General features: G+C 44.4%; 1 protein-coding gene across 1 annotated transcript in view; it reads left to right on the forward strand.

Annotated features, from left to right (window-relative positions):
* The window catches only part of STK10 (serine/threonine kinase 10), a 205,567-nt gene that overhangs the window by 149,601 nt on the left and 40,050 nt on the right, over nt 1-15,916 (forward strand). The window contains exons 11-13 of the mRNA XM_006864812.1: nt 1,285-1,408; nt 1,825-2,004; nt 13,154-13,246. Coding sequence (XP_006864874.1) covers nt 1,285-1,408; nt 1,825-2,004; nt 13,154-13,246 — 397 coding nt within the window. The remainder of the gene's footprint in view (nt 1-1,284; nt 1,409-1,824; nt 2,005-13,153; nt 13,247-15,916) is intronic.

The raw sequence follows: 15,916 nt of genomic DNA on the forward strand, positions 1-15,916 counted from the left end.
AAACCTTATGAATAGCAGAGAAACACTGTCACATATAGTGCCAGAAAATGAGCCCTCATAACAACAACAATCATGTGTATTTCTTCATATGTTTGTTGGCCACCTGGATGTCTTCTTTGATGAAGTGTTTGTTCGTGTCCTCTGCCCATTTTTTAATTGGATTGTTTATTTTGTTGTTGTTGATGTGTTGAAGATTTATATAAATTTTAGAGATTAGTCACTTGCTGATATCTCTTTGCTAAAATTGTTACCCAGTATATTTGTTGTTGTTGTTGTTAGGTGCCATTGAGTCTATATCTACTCATAGCGACCATATGCACAATAGAACGAAATACTGCCTGATCCTGTGCTAACCTCACAATTGTTGCCACACTTGAGCCCATTGAGGCTGCCACTTGGCCAATCTATCTTGCTGGGGGTCTTTCTCTTTTTCTCTGACCCTCCACCTTACCAAACATAATATCCTTCTCTAGTGACTGGTCTCTCCTGACAATATATTTGAAGTATGAGAGACGAAGTTTGGCCATCCTGGCCTCCAAGGAGCACTCTGGTTGCACTTCTTCCAACAAAGATCCATTGGTTCTTTTGGCAGCCCATGGCACTTTCAATATTCTCCTCCAACACCATAACTTAAAAGCATCAACTCTTCTACAGTCTTCCTTATTCACTATCCAGCTTACGCATGCATATGAGGTTATTGAAAATACCCTGACTTGGGTCAGGTGCACCTTAGTCCTTAAGCTGACATCTTTGCTCTTAAACACATAGGTTCTCTTTTTATAAAATTCTCTTGGTGAAGTCTTTTGATGCACATACATGTTTAATTTTTAGGAGATCTCAGTCATCTAGTTTATCATCTGTCTGTGCATTTTTAAATATGTTTAATTTGTTGTCATAGCAACCTGTATAGGGTTTCCGAGGGGCAGTTACTGGATTTTAATCACCAACTGGCCTTGCACTTGGCAGTCTAGTGTTTATCCAGATGTTTGATAGTGCATGTAATTTTAATTTTTTTCATCTTTTGTTTCATGTCTGTGTTATAAACCACTTTTTTTCTGGTATGTTCATCTTTGTCTTATTGATTTTTAAATACTCTTTACATATGAAGATGACTAATGTTTTGTCTGTTGCTATGTGTCCAGTGAGGCCTGGATTCTAGTCATGTTCCTACCCCTGACTCGTGTGGTGCTCTTCCATGTTCCAGCCCTTAGTCTCCCTGTCTGAGTTAGATGATCCCTGAGACCACTTTCTGGTTGTGAATGTCCACATACTTTAATCCTGCAGGCGCCAGGAACTCCGAGAGCTCCGGTTGCTCCAGAAGGAAGAACATCGGAACCAGACCCAGCTGAGCAACAAGCATGAGCTACAGCTAGAGCAGTTGCAGAAACGTTTTGAACAAGAAATCAACGTGAGTGAGGAAAGATCATTCCTGCAGAGCTTTTTCCCTCCATTTCTTTTAAGTGAGAGCCAGGGATAATTGGGCAGTGGAGAGTAATTCATGACAGATGTCCAATTCCCATGGTTTCAAAATCTTATTAAGCCTTGACTTGTAAACACATGTTTAAATCACGTGACCGGTGATCCTCTGAGTCACATGGGAGGATAGAGGGGAAATAACCTTTGTCGAACACCACCCACAACTGTGCAAGGGCGATAGTCTGAAAATTGAGACTTGTCAGAGAGGCTAAGTCATTTGACTCAGGTCACACAGAAATGGTGAAGCTGGGACTCAAACCCAAGTATAACATGCAAACTCTGAGCTCTCCCCACCTTCCTACCAGCTATAAAGTGATTTTGCTAAATTTCTCTTTCCGTTCTTTCCAGTCCAAGAAAAAGTTCTTTGACACCGAGTTGGAGAACCTGGAGCGTCAGCAGAAACAGCAAGTAGAGAAGATGGAACAAGACCATGGTGTGCGCCGCCGGGAGGAGGCCAAGCGGATCCGCCTGGACCAGGAGCGAGACTACGCCAGGTTCCAAGAACAGCTCAAACTGATGAAGAAGGAGGTAAATGTGTGCTGGGCTGGCCACGGAAGATAGGAGTGTTAGGATTCTCTTGCTTGAAAAAAATACAATGCGTGGCAAGACTTCATCTCAACAATAAGGAGTTTGGGGGAGACTGTATAACCAAGGAGAAGAGCCCAGTTGATTAGGATATGCACTGGATCTTGGCTAGCTTGAAGGTCCCTGGTTCAAACCCACAGCTGCTCCCTGAGAGAAAGATGAGGCTTTCTGCTCCCATAAACTCCACAGGGTCACTGTGAGTTAAAAACAAGTCCATGCCAATAAGTGGCTTTTTTAGTGTAGCTGAAAAGCTAAGTCCAGGCAAAGCTGGATTCAGGGGTTCAGCTTGTGTCATCAGGAACCAGTGATCCATCTTTGGACTGGGCTTTCCTGAGCTGAAGGAGCCCTGGTGGTGCAGTGGGTTAATCATCGTGCTGCTAACTGCAAGACCCAAGGTTTGAACTCACCAGCCACTACACAGGAAGAAGATGAGGCCATCTGCTCCTGTAAAAATTTGCAGCCTTAGAAACCCTAGGGAGCAGCTCTACTCTGTCCCATATGGTTACTATGAATGAACTCAGCAGCAGGGGTTAGATTCGTTTTGTTTCTTTCCTGTGTTGACTTCACTTCTAATGAGCTTTGTCATGTGGCCTCTGGCATCTTCCTTTGCATCCCACCAGCTTAGTAAGACCAGCTGAAAGAGGGCAAGAAGGAAGGAGCGGTGGCCCAGGGGGTTCTGAGGTGCTGGGTGTGCAAACACAGCAAGTCCTCTCTGTGCTGCCCCCTGTTTGGCCCATGCACCTTCTCTTCCTCTGTCCCTTTCCTGCTGCAAGAAGCAGATGGTCCTGAGACACAAGGGTGAGCGGTAATAGTCTCTGTCTTTCCTGAGTCCCTCTGGAAAATTGGAACCTGGAGGCACGGCCATGCTGTCCTTCCTAGACTCTCAGGAGGAAGGAGGGCGATGCCCCAGGGCAGGGACACTGATGGCAGTAATGGATCATCCAGGGTCCTGGGCCTCTCAGTAGAGCTCAGCTTCCAGATACTTCCATGATGGGCCTGACATTTGCTACTGCTAATAGGCCTCAGGCAGCTAGCTGCCTATGAGAACCAAGCCCCCACCCAGATGAGCTTCAGTACGGTAAGCAAGGCATTCACCTTGGACACAAAACAACTCAAGGCAGTTCCAAAAACCTCAATAATCAAGCTTAGTACTGTTGTTGTGTGAGATGTAAAAAATAAAAATTAATGGAAAATAAAAATCATGGTGAATGACTATCAAAATTTATTAAATAAAATGTCTCACTGGCCCTAGATTTTAATGTTTGTGGTAAAATATATATAACATAAAATCTGCCATTTCAATCACTTTAAAGTCTACAGTTCAGTGGCATTAATTACATTCACAATGTTGTGTAACCTTTACCAGTCTGTTTCCAAACTTTTTATCAGTCCCCCCACCTCCCCAGAAGTGAGTGCCCTTTAAACAATAGCTACCTCTCCTCCCTTTCCTCCAGCCCCTGGTAACCTCTAGTCTGCTTTCTGTCTGTATACAGTTGTCTATTCTAGACATTTTGTGTCAGTGGAATCATACAATATTTGACCTTTTGTGTCTGGTTTATTTCACTCAGCATAATGGTTTCCAGGTTCCTCCATATCATATAATGTATGAGAAATGTATTCCTTTTTACAGCTGAGGAATAGCCATTGGATGTGTGTCCTACCTTTTGTTCATCATTTCATCAGCTGATGGACACTGGGATGGTTTCAACCTATGGGTTACTGTGAATAATGCTTTAGTGAAGCTTGGTATACAAGTCTTTATTTGACACTTTGATATTTTGTTCACTGTGGATTTTTTGGCATTAATTTAAATTTGTACAAATATTATGTATCTTGATGACTGAGTATTTGGCATCCCCTTAAATTCTGTGACCAAGATGTATGCCTCACTCTCCTGGCTCTAGTCCTGGCCCTGGTGCTGAGAGATGGACACATGGGCTGGTGGAGATGTGGGAGCTGACGTCAAACTCATCCCCAGCTCATGCAGGTAGCACAGAACTGGACATCACTGTTGGCCCCAGGACGCATTAGCTGCTTAGCTTTGGACAAGTTATTTCTCTGAGTACACCATGCCGCCTGTCAAAATGAGTTATCCAGTACCTCTCCGTGCCAAAGATGCTGCAATGAATAAAATAGACAGGGTCTCGACTTCAAGAAGATATTCATCTCCAGGGAAGCCAGACTTAAAGTAGGCATACCATCAAGCAAATAAAACAATTGCCAACTGCTTACAGACTGAAAGCAACCATAGGCTGGTAGACTAGGAGCTTTATGGAAAGGCCTGTGTTAGAGTCAGGGAAGGGAAGGCCTGTCAGCATATGGCATTCAAGCTGAGACCAGAAGGATACTCTGCCAACATTAGAGCATTCCAGGAAGGTAGGGCAGCATATACAAAGGTCCTGGGGCATGGGGTATGGTGTGTTCAAAGTGTTGAGAAATGATCAGTGTGGCTAAAATTTAGGAGGCAAAGGGAAGATTACCACGAGATGAAATTGGAGAAGTAGACAGGGACCTGGCCATGTACAGTATTTGTCTTGGTCTGGCCCATGGCCTGGAGATTGCTGTTTTATTAATTGTTGTCAGCCATACATGGGTGTTTTGAACATAAATTAAACATATGGTATTATCAGCATAAAGAGCTCTGGTGGTGCAGTGGTTAAATGCTTGGTTGCAAACCAGAAGGTTGCCAGTTCAAGCCCACCAGCCACTTCTGGTGGCAGTTGACTTCTGTTAATAATGCAGCAGTGCCACCCTGTCCTGTGGGGGATTTGAGTCAGACTCTGTTTCAATGACAACAGGTTTAGTTGGGGTGGGGGTGGGGGAGGTTCTGTTAAGCTGTAGACCTAATGACCACTCCAGGATAATTATTCAGTGGATGCCATTTCCTTCCTTGGCTCCCACCCCATCACATAGTCACATCCTTTATGTGTTGGGGAAAGGTAACGGAACTGTGGGGAATTGAAAGGGTAGTAAAGGAGGTATATGGCATGGCACTGTAGGATAAGCACTGGACTGGTTACCCCAAGTTTGACAGTTCTAATCCATCAGCTGCTCTCGGAAACCCTATGAGTCAGAACTTACCCAACAGCAGACAACAACCTAGGGTGGATAATATGGAAAGACCCTGATGTGGTGCCGTGGGTTAATGCGCCAGACTGCAAAACCATTTGAACTGCAAGGTCGGCAATTCAAGCTCACCGGCTGCTCCTTGGAAACCCTATACAGGGTCGCTATGGGTCAGAATCCACTCGATGGCACTTCACAACAACATAGAGCCTCCTGGTGTGGTGTTGCAGGATCAGCTCTGGACTGCAAACCACAAGGTAAGCGTTCAAACTCACCAGCTGCTCCTTGGAAACACTATACAGGGTTGCTATGAGTCAGAACCGACACAACGGCAGTTACGTTTAAGAGGTAGCATATGATCAAGTCCAAGGTGTACTGAAGACATTGGCAAAGAACAAAGCTCCTGGAATTGATGGAATACAAATGGAAATATTTCAACAATCTTAATGTGGCACTGGAGGCACTCACTCATCTATGCCAAGAAATTTGGAAGACAACTACTTGGCCAGCTGATTGGAAAGGATCCATAATTGTGACCATTCCAGAAAGGTGGCCCAACCGAATGTGGATATCATTGGACAATGTCATTAATATCGCATGCAAGTAAAATTTTGCTAAAGATTGTTCAAAAGCAGCTACGACAGAACATTGACGGAACTGCCAACCTACTTCTGAAAATGAAGCCGTATGGATCACAGCAGAACATTGTCTGACCTGCTTGGTTTGGGCACATCATCAAGAGGGATCGCTTGGTAGAGGGGGTAGAGGTTCCTTGAAGTAGAGGGCCAGTGGGGGCAAGAGAGACCCTCTGTGAGATGAACAGACACACAGACACAACAATGGGCTTGAAGTTGGCAGCAATCGTGAGGAAGGTGCAGAACCACGTCATGTTTGCTCTGTTGTACAGAAGGTTGTCATGAGTCAGAGGTGACGTATGGCAACTGTAATCTCACTATTCGATATACCCTGTTTGACCAAGAAGAGCAAATCACAAATCCAGTCCTCAAATTTGCCATTGTAGTGAGAGATCATCAGTGTGGGAAGAGTTTGGGACTGTGCAAAGTTGGAGAGCATGTGTATCAGAGGTTATGAGAGAGGAAGGTGGCCTCTTCGCAGCATAAGGGAAAAGGAAGGTTGGATTTGCCCTTCTTTTAGGATGGCAATGTGGAGGGATGGGTTTGTCAAGTGGGCTGTGGAGTCAGGAAGACTCAGCTGTGAACCTTGAGTTAGAATGCAGGCAGGCTGCTCAAACACACCAGATCTCTTGTTTCCTTTTCTGTGAACAGGTGATAACAGGTGCTGTTTCCTGAGGTTATTCTATCGACTAAGTGGCAGATGGCAGGCAAAGCTCTGAGCATGACACCCCTTGTATTTATTCTGTTTTCATATACTTGCTGTCATCAGTTGCCAAAGTAAACACAGGGTTTCCACTGGCAAGAAGCCAGTGAGGGATTTTGTCATCCAATTGATTCAGACTCATGGCGACCCCTTCTGCCTCAGAGCAGAACTGTACTCCCAGGAATTTTCTTTCAATGGCTGTGACTTTTCAGACGTAGATCCCCAGGCCTTCCTTCAGGGGCACCTCTGGGTAGATTTGAGCCGCTCCTCAGAAACCCTATACAGAGTCACTATGGGTTGGAACCGACTCGATGGCACTTAACATGTTTTTATGCATGTACATTTCTGTAGTTACATGCCCTCAGGTCAGATCTGACTCATAGTGACCCTGTAGGATTTCCAAGGAGTATCTGGTGGGTTTGAACTGCCAACTTTGAGGATGGCAGTCCATTGCTAAACCTACAGCACCACACCAGGACTCCATGTATGTACAAACATCTACCAGAATAAAGAGGTAGTTGTTGTCTAGTCGAGTCAGGCCAATGGTGACCCCACAGAGTTCCCAGTGGCAGAGTTTTCAGGACCACCAGGCCTTTTTTCTAAGGTGCCTCTCTATTCACTTGAACCACCGATCTTTGGGTTAACTGTTTGTACCACGCTGGACTCCACGTACGTTACATGTATAATTAATATATAGACCCATTCACAATTCTAAAAGTAGTATTGAGGCTTTGATACTCAGTTTCTATACACACAGTAACTTTCACATCCATGGGAAACTTGCTTGATAATTGTTGCGTACTTAGAATTAAAAACAACCTTCATTAGTCTTGAAATAAATCTTTCCAGAACTCTCTATTTTCCTTATCTTCTCAGGCAAAATTCATTAACCAGAATCTAATTATTTCTTAAACACTTTGGATCTTTATAACACATCAAACTGTCTTCCTAGAAGGAGCCCTAGGAAATTTCTAGCTACAAACCAGATAGTTTTTACCGATGAGAAAATGTGAAACTCTTACAAGTTCATTGCCTTTTTCAGAGGTGCACAGCTGGAGCGGAACCCAGGCTTTCTAACCTCTAGTAGAATGCAGGCCCCTGTCCTGCCTCTGTCTTTAGCTCAGCCAGAGTGCAGTGCTGGGACATTGTTGTCTTCAGGGGTTACTGATACTTATAGGTCCTTGTGCCCCTTTGGAGTCCTTGGTGGTGCAAACAGTTAACACTCTTGACTAGTACCCAAAAGGTTGGAGCTATGAATCCTCCCAGAGGTAACTTGAAAGAAAGGCCTGGTGCTCTACTTCTAGAAAACTCAACCACTGAAAACCCTGTGGAATTGTGCCCACTCCTGGTATTCTGCTGTGGGATAATGTGCCAGAATGCATGACTCGATGACACTTAACAACAATAGTAATAGGTGTGCAGTTCAAACCCACCCAGAGGCATGTTAGAAGACAATCTGCTTTCTAAGGGTGGTTGTTGCTGATAAGCGTCATCAAGTTGGTTCCGCCTCACAGCGACCCTGTATAGATAGGGTCTCTGAGGAGCGGCTGGTGGTTTTGAACTGTCTTGAAAACCCTAAGAAGTAGTTCTTTTCTGCACACATGGGGTCATCATGAGTCGGAACTGACCCAAATGTAATTAAACCAATAACAACATATGTGTTATTTAATATGTAGCTCATTGTTTTAATTTACATTTCCCTAAGTTCTGGTGTGGCACTATAGGACAAAAGCTTGGCCATTCAGACCCACCAACCAGAAACACTATACAGGATCACTATGAGCCTGAACCAACTCCACAATATTTAACAACAATCTATTTGATGGTAGAGGAATGATGGATGAATTGAATGACTAACAATGTTGAGTATCTTTCCTGTACTTATTTGCTTGCACAAGTTTTTGTTCAAGTCTTTGCCCATTTTTTAACTTGGTGATTTTTTTTTCATATTACGGAGTTTTGATGGTTCTTTTTATATTCCGAATATAAGTCCTTTGTCAAATATCTATTGTGCAAATATTTATTTCTCGTCTGTGACTTGTCTTTTGAGTCTCCTAAAAGTTTCTTGAATAAAGCAGAAATCCCTAATTTTGGTGAAGTCCAGTTTACCATTTTTTTTTTCTTTTAGGGATCATGTTTTTTATGTTGTATCTAAAAAAAATCTTTTCTTAACCCAAGAATACATACTTTCTTCTAGAAGTCATACATTTTCGGTTTTATATCTAGTTGTAAACAGCTTGAGTTCATTTTTATTTAAGGTATGAGGTATGGATAAGGTATTCTGTCTTATTTTTGTTTTGCTTATGAATGTCCAATTATCCTAGTGTTATTTGGCTGTTTGTTGAAAAGACTGTCCTTTCTCCACAGAACTGCTTTTGTGCCTTTATAAAAATTCAGTTGACCATCTATATGAAGGTTTATTTCTGAACTCCATAGCCAACATGAGTATAATAGACAAATGAACAAAGTTGAGTCTTCTATCCATGAATACAGTATATCTCTCCATTTATTTAGATCTTTGATACCTTTCTCCATTGTCTTGTGATTTTAAGAACACAGGTGTTGTAGTTAAGTGCCATCGAGTCGGTTTCTGACTTGTGGTGACCCTGTATAGGGTTTCCAAGGAGTGGCTGGTGGGTTTGAACCACCGATCTTACCTTTAGCAGTCCAGTGCTCATCCTACAGCACCACACCATGGGCTTTAAACTTTTTATCTGGTAATTCCAACATCTGCGGCATCTTTCTTTGAAAAGTGATCACATTTCCCAATTCTTTGTATGTAGACTAATTTTGGATAGTACAGCTTGAATTTTATGTTCAACTCACTCGAGGACCTGTAATCATCTTTTGGAGAGTGTTGGGTTTTGTTTTGGGGTTTTGTAGCAGGCAATCAGACCTGTAGAGGCAGGCTGCAAGTTGTGTCTTATATTCTGTGAGCGGTAGTTCCTGTCTCAGGCTGGTTTTCAAAACTTTGGCTTTTGGTTTGTACACAGCTCAAGGGTGAATTTGAGACTTGTGCAGTTCATTTCATACACAGAATTAGGAATTTCCCTTTTTCTGTTCTCTTCTCTCTGGGATTCTCCCCATATGCTCTGGCCTACACAGGCCCTATCCTTGACTTTCTGGACAGAAAGATGGAGGTCTTTTGGAACTTTCACAAGTTAGATCTAACTGGTGCAAAGCCAGAAGAATGAAATGGGAGGGGTTGAGAATCTCACCCCCTGAACTACCAGTCCCTTCTACAAGTTTCCTGCTTTTGTTTGTCACAGTTCTCAGATAGTTGCTGTTTGTATTTTCCAGTTTTTCATTGCAATCAGTAGCAGAGTAGGCTGTATTGGCTTACCCCACCAGGTCTTGAATGATTTCTGTTTGTTTTTTTCTCCTCATGGGCAATATGTTTTCTTTCACCAACTGCTCTATCAGGAAGTACACTTTTGGAGGTGTTTAGGCACCTGGTGTGGAGTGTGGGTTTCCCAAGAGAACTATCAGAGGAACTTGGGGTCCTTTAGCGAGAGTGCCAGAAGCCCGTGTCCTCCCTTCCTCTCTATCACACCCAGCTCCCTTCTAGAGCAGAATTGATCTTGCAGCCCACAGCAGAATGGTTCCTGGAGGAACCTCCATTCTCACTGCAGTATGACTGCACACATTCCCTAAGCCTCTGTGTGGTGAGGAAAACAGTGGACTGGGTTCCACTCCAGCTTCGGCTACTTAGGAGCTTGAGAAGCTCGCTGTCTGTCTCTGGCATCCATTTTCCCATCTGTAAATTGGACTCTTGGTGTGGCACTGTAGGATCAGCACTGGACTATGAACCACAAGGTTGGCAGTTCACACCCACCAGCTGCTCCTTGGAAACCCTATATACAGTTACTATGAGTTGGAACCAACTCGATGGCACTTAACAACAGCAACAATAAATGAGGACTTTGACTTGATATTAAGGACTCTAACTCAGAGGAAAGCATGCCCAGGCTTTACTTACTGGCCACCCTCTCCCTCCACCCCCACCCAGAGCTCCTTAGGTAGTTGAGGAACCCACACCTTCTCAGGCACCTTACAGAATCCATGCATGCTTTCTATACTCTTTCTACTACTTAACCTGTCTTTGAAGGAGTCCTGGTGGCACCATTGGTTAAGCACTGGACTGCTAATGTAAAAACCTATGGTTCCAACCCAGCAGCCACTCCACAGGAGAAAGATGTGGCAGTCTGTTTCCATAAAGATTTCATAGCCTCGGAAACCCTATGGTGCAATTCTACTCTATCCTATAGAGCTGATGGCAGTGGGTATTCTAACCTGTCTTTGCTTCCATTTCTTAGTAGTTCCTACTCCCAAAGAGTTGTAGTGACAATTAAGTGAGTTTTTATATGTAAAGCACTTTGACTACTCGAAGCTATACTGTACGTGTTTGCTGTGATCTGTATTCCTGACTTTCTGTTACCCTTCCTGACTACTTTTGTACAAACTTCTTTTCAAGATGGTTGGAAGGAAAGGATGAAAAGATGTTATGGATGGAAGCTCTTTATTGTCCAATTTAATCATTGCTGTTAAGGTAATGTGACCTTTGTGAAAGACATTGATCAATGAAAATGAACTTGAATTCCCACAAGAGTGAATGTGAGAGAGAAAATGAAACAGAAAGAAACTATTACCCATTTAAGCATCTCCCAGCCACACTTGGAGCTCCTTCTTCATTTGCTTCCAACACCTTGGGCCATAGGACATCATCTAAATCAGGGTTACTTGAGCTTGGCACCATTGGCTTTGGGCACCAGATCATTCTTTCTCATGGGGGTTTTCATGTGCATTGTAGGGTGTTTAGCAGCATCCCTGGCCTCTACTCACTAGATGCCAGTAGCATCCTCTTAGTTACGACACCCTAAAACGTCTCCAAGAATGCCAGATGTCTCTTGAGGACAAAATCCCCCCTGACTGAGAACCACTGCTCTAAGTCAACAAATGATTGTCCCACAGAGATGTTAACAGTCCTGGTTTTGGGTATGTAAATGACCACTCCGTACCTGCTGCTCCCATGGTACGGGTATAGCACACCCCTCCCCATGCTGCTTGAGCCCATATATTCATGTTTCAGTGTTTCTTCAGGATCAAAGAGTCCAAGGAAAACTAAAACTCTACCCTGTGGCAGTGTCCCTCAAGGATAAACCCCTGCTTAGCTCATTCCTTACTTTCCCCCCTGCCAGCCTAGATATGTCTGCCACCATGCACAGAAGCCTGGTTTTGAGTAGCTGAGGGACTTGGGGTCGGTTAGCTCCTCCTGGCAGGCCTCAAAGTCTCCCATCACACAGGAGGCTGAGGGCTGCAGGACCTTGGTCCACAGGCTCCCTGCATCACTGAAGAGTGGGCAGGGCTTGGCTTTGGAGTCAGATGGTTTGGGTTAGAACCCTGGCTCTGCTCCTTAGCGGCTGTGCAACCCGGAGTGAGCTGCTTGACCTCTCTGAGTCTCCAGTTTCCCATCCACAAGATCTGAAAGTCAGTACCAACAGTGTCAGTCGGTGTTGCTGTTATCAGGATAGAAAGGCAGGTCCAAGTGACTTAAAGAAGACAGACAATACACTGGCATGTGACATGTCAGTAGGAATCCGTGTTTCTCATCTCTTGGCATTGCTTCCCTGTGGAGATTTTGGTTCAGAGGATGGCTCTTGGCCTCCTCCATCCTCTCCACTTAGCCACCCTGGAATTGAGACAGCTTCTTCTTCAGTAGCACCAGCAAACGTTCTGCAGTTCTCCCTTGGTTCAGCCAGGGGCAAGGACTGTACTGACTGATCAGGGCAGGATCATGCCTGTTAGAGGCTGGGGACTTACAGCCACATCTCAGTCTCAAGGACTGTGAGTGGGATAGACGATTCCCTAAGACATGCATTCTCAACAGGAGCTACAGCACATTCACAGATGTTTTATTGTTAGCTGTTGTTAAGTCAGTTTCCCACTCATGGTGACCCCATGCTTAATGGAAGGAAATACTGCTGGGTTCTACATCATCTCCATAATCTGTTGCAAATCAGACCTCCACAGAGTTTTTAGTAACTGGTTTTCAGAAGTAGATCACCAGGCCTTTCTTCCTAGTCTGTCTTTAGTCTGGAAGCTCCAGTGTTCAGCATTGCAACAATACACAAGCCTTCCTAACAGACAGACAGGTGGTGGCTGCATGAGGTACCAAACTTGGGTCTAACACATGGAAGGCGAGAATTTTACCACTGAACTTCCACGGTATTTCGTGGGGGAAGTGGGAGTGACTAAGTAAAATAATGTCTAAAATCTTCTTAAAGGACAAGAGTGAAAGAGAAAAAATTGAGAAGCACTGCCCTAAGAGAAACAAGGAGGCTTCAAAAAGTTTGTGGAAAAATGGAATGAAAACATTATGGAATTTCTTCATAAATTCTTGAAGCCCCCCTGTTGTATCAATAAAAGAGGGATGAGTACCAAGCAGCTAAACATATCACTCACCGCCCTGGGGAGCTGGGGAGCTAGAGCGCAGCTGGCTGGAGTGGACTTGGATGTGCTGCCTTGGGGGGGTGGGGGGTTGGTGGAGAACAGGGTGGAGGCAAGTCCCCAGAAAGCTAAGCCTCATCTGTCTCCTCAGCCAAGCTCTGGAGTTGAAGACTTACTTTGTAGGCAGGTGAGGGGTCTTGACCCAGGTGCGCTCACTGAAAGCTCTGCTGTTTTGGTGCAGGTGAAGACAGAGCTGGAGAAGCTCCCCCGGCAGCAGCGGAAGGAGAGCATGAAACAGAAGATGGAGGAGCATGCACAGAAAAAGCAGTTGCTTGTGAGTCCACAGCCTGAGCCCTCAGTTGGGGAGAGGAACTGGGAAGCGAAGCAGGTTTGAGATCCTGAATGGTAACAGGCCCCCAACAGCTAACTCATCATAGCCTCCTTTCCGTCTTCGCCTATGTCCAGCATTCAAATGCCCATCCTTGTTCTACACACCTAAATCCTTCCTGACTTATCACCTCCCCCAGGCAGCCTTCCCTGATGGCCCTCACTCCAGCTGCAAGTGAGCTCTCTCTTCTCTGGATGTTCCAGCCCTTTCCATCACCCACCTCCTTAAACCCTGAGGACTTCCTGCTTTATTGCAGGGTCCTTTTTTTGTCCATCTTATCTTCTTGACCAGCCCAGTATATCCATCTGTGTTGTATAGAATATCTTTTGGAGTCTCAGTGACATCCATGCTGAGATCTCCCAGGCCTGGTTTTGTTCTCTTCTGTTGTCATTCTGACACCACCTTTCCCACCCCAGTTCCTGACACCTTGTCTTTTTTATCTCCTTACTATCTCTTGACCCCACCAACTTGTCAACACCTCTGAGAGCCCCAAGACATCATCTTTGCTTGAGTGGCTGCCATACCCTCCCTGCTTCCTCTCTTGCTTCCCTGCGGGCTTTCACTCTCACACACCAGTTGTTGTTGTTAAATGCCGTTGAGTCGGTTCTGACTCATAGCAACCCTGTATAGGGTTTCCAAGAAGCAGCTGGTGAGCTCGAACAGCCGACCTTGCAGTTCAGTGCATTAACCCACAGACCACCCCAGGACTCCCTCACAAACCAGGTGTGATAAGTACAAATTCCAAATCTGATGACATTGATCCTTCCTACTCCTCGCCACATCACTCCAGTACCAAAACCAAACCTTTGAGCTAATTTTGACTCATGGTGACTCCATGTGACTCACCTTTGCCCATAAAATGAAACCAGCCTCCTCACTCTGCTTACAAGGCCCTTCGCTCTAACCCCTGTCTGCTTCAGACTCTTTGTGCCCACTGCCCCAGCCTCACCAGCCTTCTCTTCACCCTGTTGGGCCATGCCCTTATTTCTTCCTACCACAAGACCTTTCCCATGTTGTATCCTCTGCCCCCAAATGATGAGATTATCAACCAGTCCATATTTATAAATGCTTCTTTGTATATCATCTGACTTTGCATCCACAGTTTGATAGGGTAAGGTGCTGTTGGTGTTCCTGTTTGCAAAGGGGGAAGCCAAGGTCAGGGTAATATTGCAGTTAACAGTGGTGGCCACAGCCTTCAACCCGCTCTGACTCCAGACCTCATGTTTTTCACCAGAACACTATCAGCGATTTCCTACACCCCAGCCCTTGATGCTGTGATTAGAAAGAGTGCACGAGGGGTGGCGAGGGTGGGGACCCAGGTCCATACCTGTCCTCTTTGTAATCTGGCAGCTTTGTCAAGAGCCTCAAAAATGTCCACACCATTGAGATTTTCTGCTTTTTGAGATCAAGCCTGAGAAATTCTTCATTGTGGTTCACAAACATTTAACTCCTGGAATGTGAAAAGCAGTTCTATCTAAAAGAAATTAGGATAACCATCTCATGAAATATTTCAACCATTAAACCTCAAAGGATAGAAGACCACCTTCTAACAATCTTATGGCAAGATCTCTTTAGTAATTTTTGTGGCACAAGGATGTTGTTGTTGTTGTTAAGTGCCATCGAGTCGGTTCCGACCCATAGCGACCCTGTGCAGGGTTTCCGAGGGTGTAAATCTTTACGGGAGTAGAAAGCCTCATCTTTCTCCCGCGGAGCAGCTGGTAGTTTCGAACCGCTGACCTTAAGGTTCGTAGCCCGATTCGTAACCACTACGCTACCAGAGCTCCTTGTGGCACAAGGATAAGTGCCACTAAATTGGCTCCAACCTTATGCATTACAGAAGAAAACAGAGATATATATACTTATATACGTACATACAGAGGCGCCCTGGTAGCGTAGTGGTTACGCATTGGACTACTAACCAAAAGGAAAGCTGTTCAAATGTACCAGTCACTCCACAGGAGAAAAATGAAACTTTCAGCTCCCATAAAAATTTATAGCCTCGGAAACCTTAAAGCAGGGTCACTATGAATCAGAACCGATTTCACAGCACACCATCACCATACATACACCACAAACAGTTGCTAGATGTAGGTGGTAGAATTAGTGGAGATTTTTAGTTTCTTCTTCTTTTTTTTTAATTGATTTTATTTTTGTTGTTCTTGGGAGTATACACTGGAGAATATACACCAATTTAATAATATCTAGATGTACAATTCAGTGATACTGATTACATTCTCCAAGTTATACCATTTTCACCTTCCTTTTCCAGATGGTTCCTTCCCCATTCAAATAAACTCACTGCACTATATCTAATATTTGCCTTGCTGCTGTCAATTTAATTTCATATAATCAGTTCTTTTTTCTTTCTTTTTCGGGGCCATGGGGCCAGAGAATGCAGACTATGGATTTTTATTTATTTATTTTTAATATTTTATTGTGAATTATGTGATAGTTTACCTGGGAGAACATTAGTTTTACATCCATCCTATAGTATATCATTTCATTGTTATGGTTACAATCCCCTCCATGCATCATCAGCCAACCAAAGGGTATACACTGCAAGCCTGCCCCGGTCATCAGCACACAGCCCCTTCTCCCTCTCTGTGTCTAAAGTCC

The sequence above is a fragment of the Chrysochloris asiatica genome, unplaced genomic scaffold (genome assembly GCF_000296735.1).
Source record: "Chrysochloris asiatica unplaced genomic scaffold, ChrAsi1.0 scaffold00071, whole genome shotgun sequence".
Lineage (NCBI taxonomy): Eukaryota > Metazoa > Chordata > Mammalia > Afrosoricida > Chrysochloridae > Chrysochloris > Chrysochloris asiatica.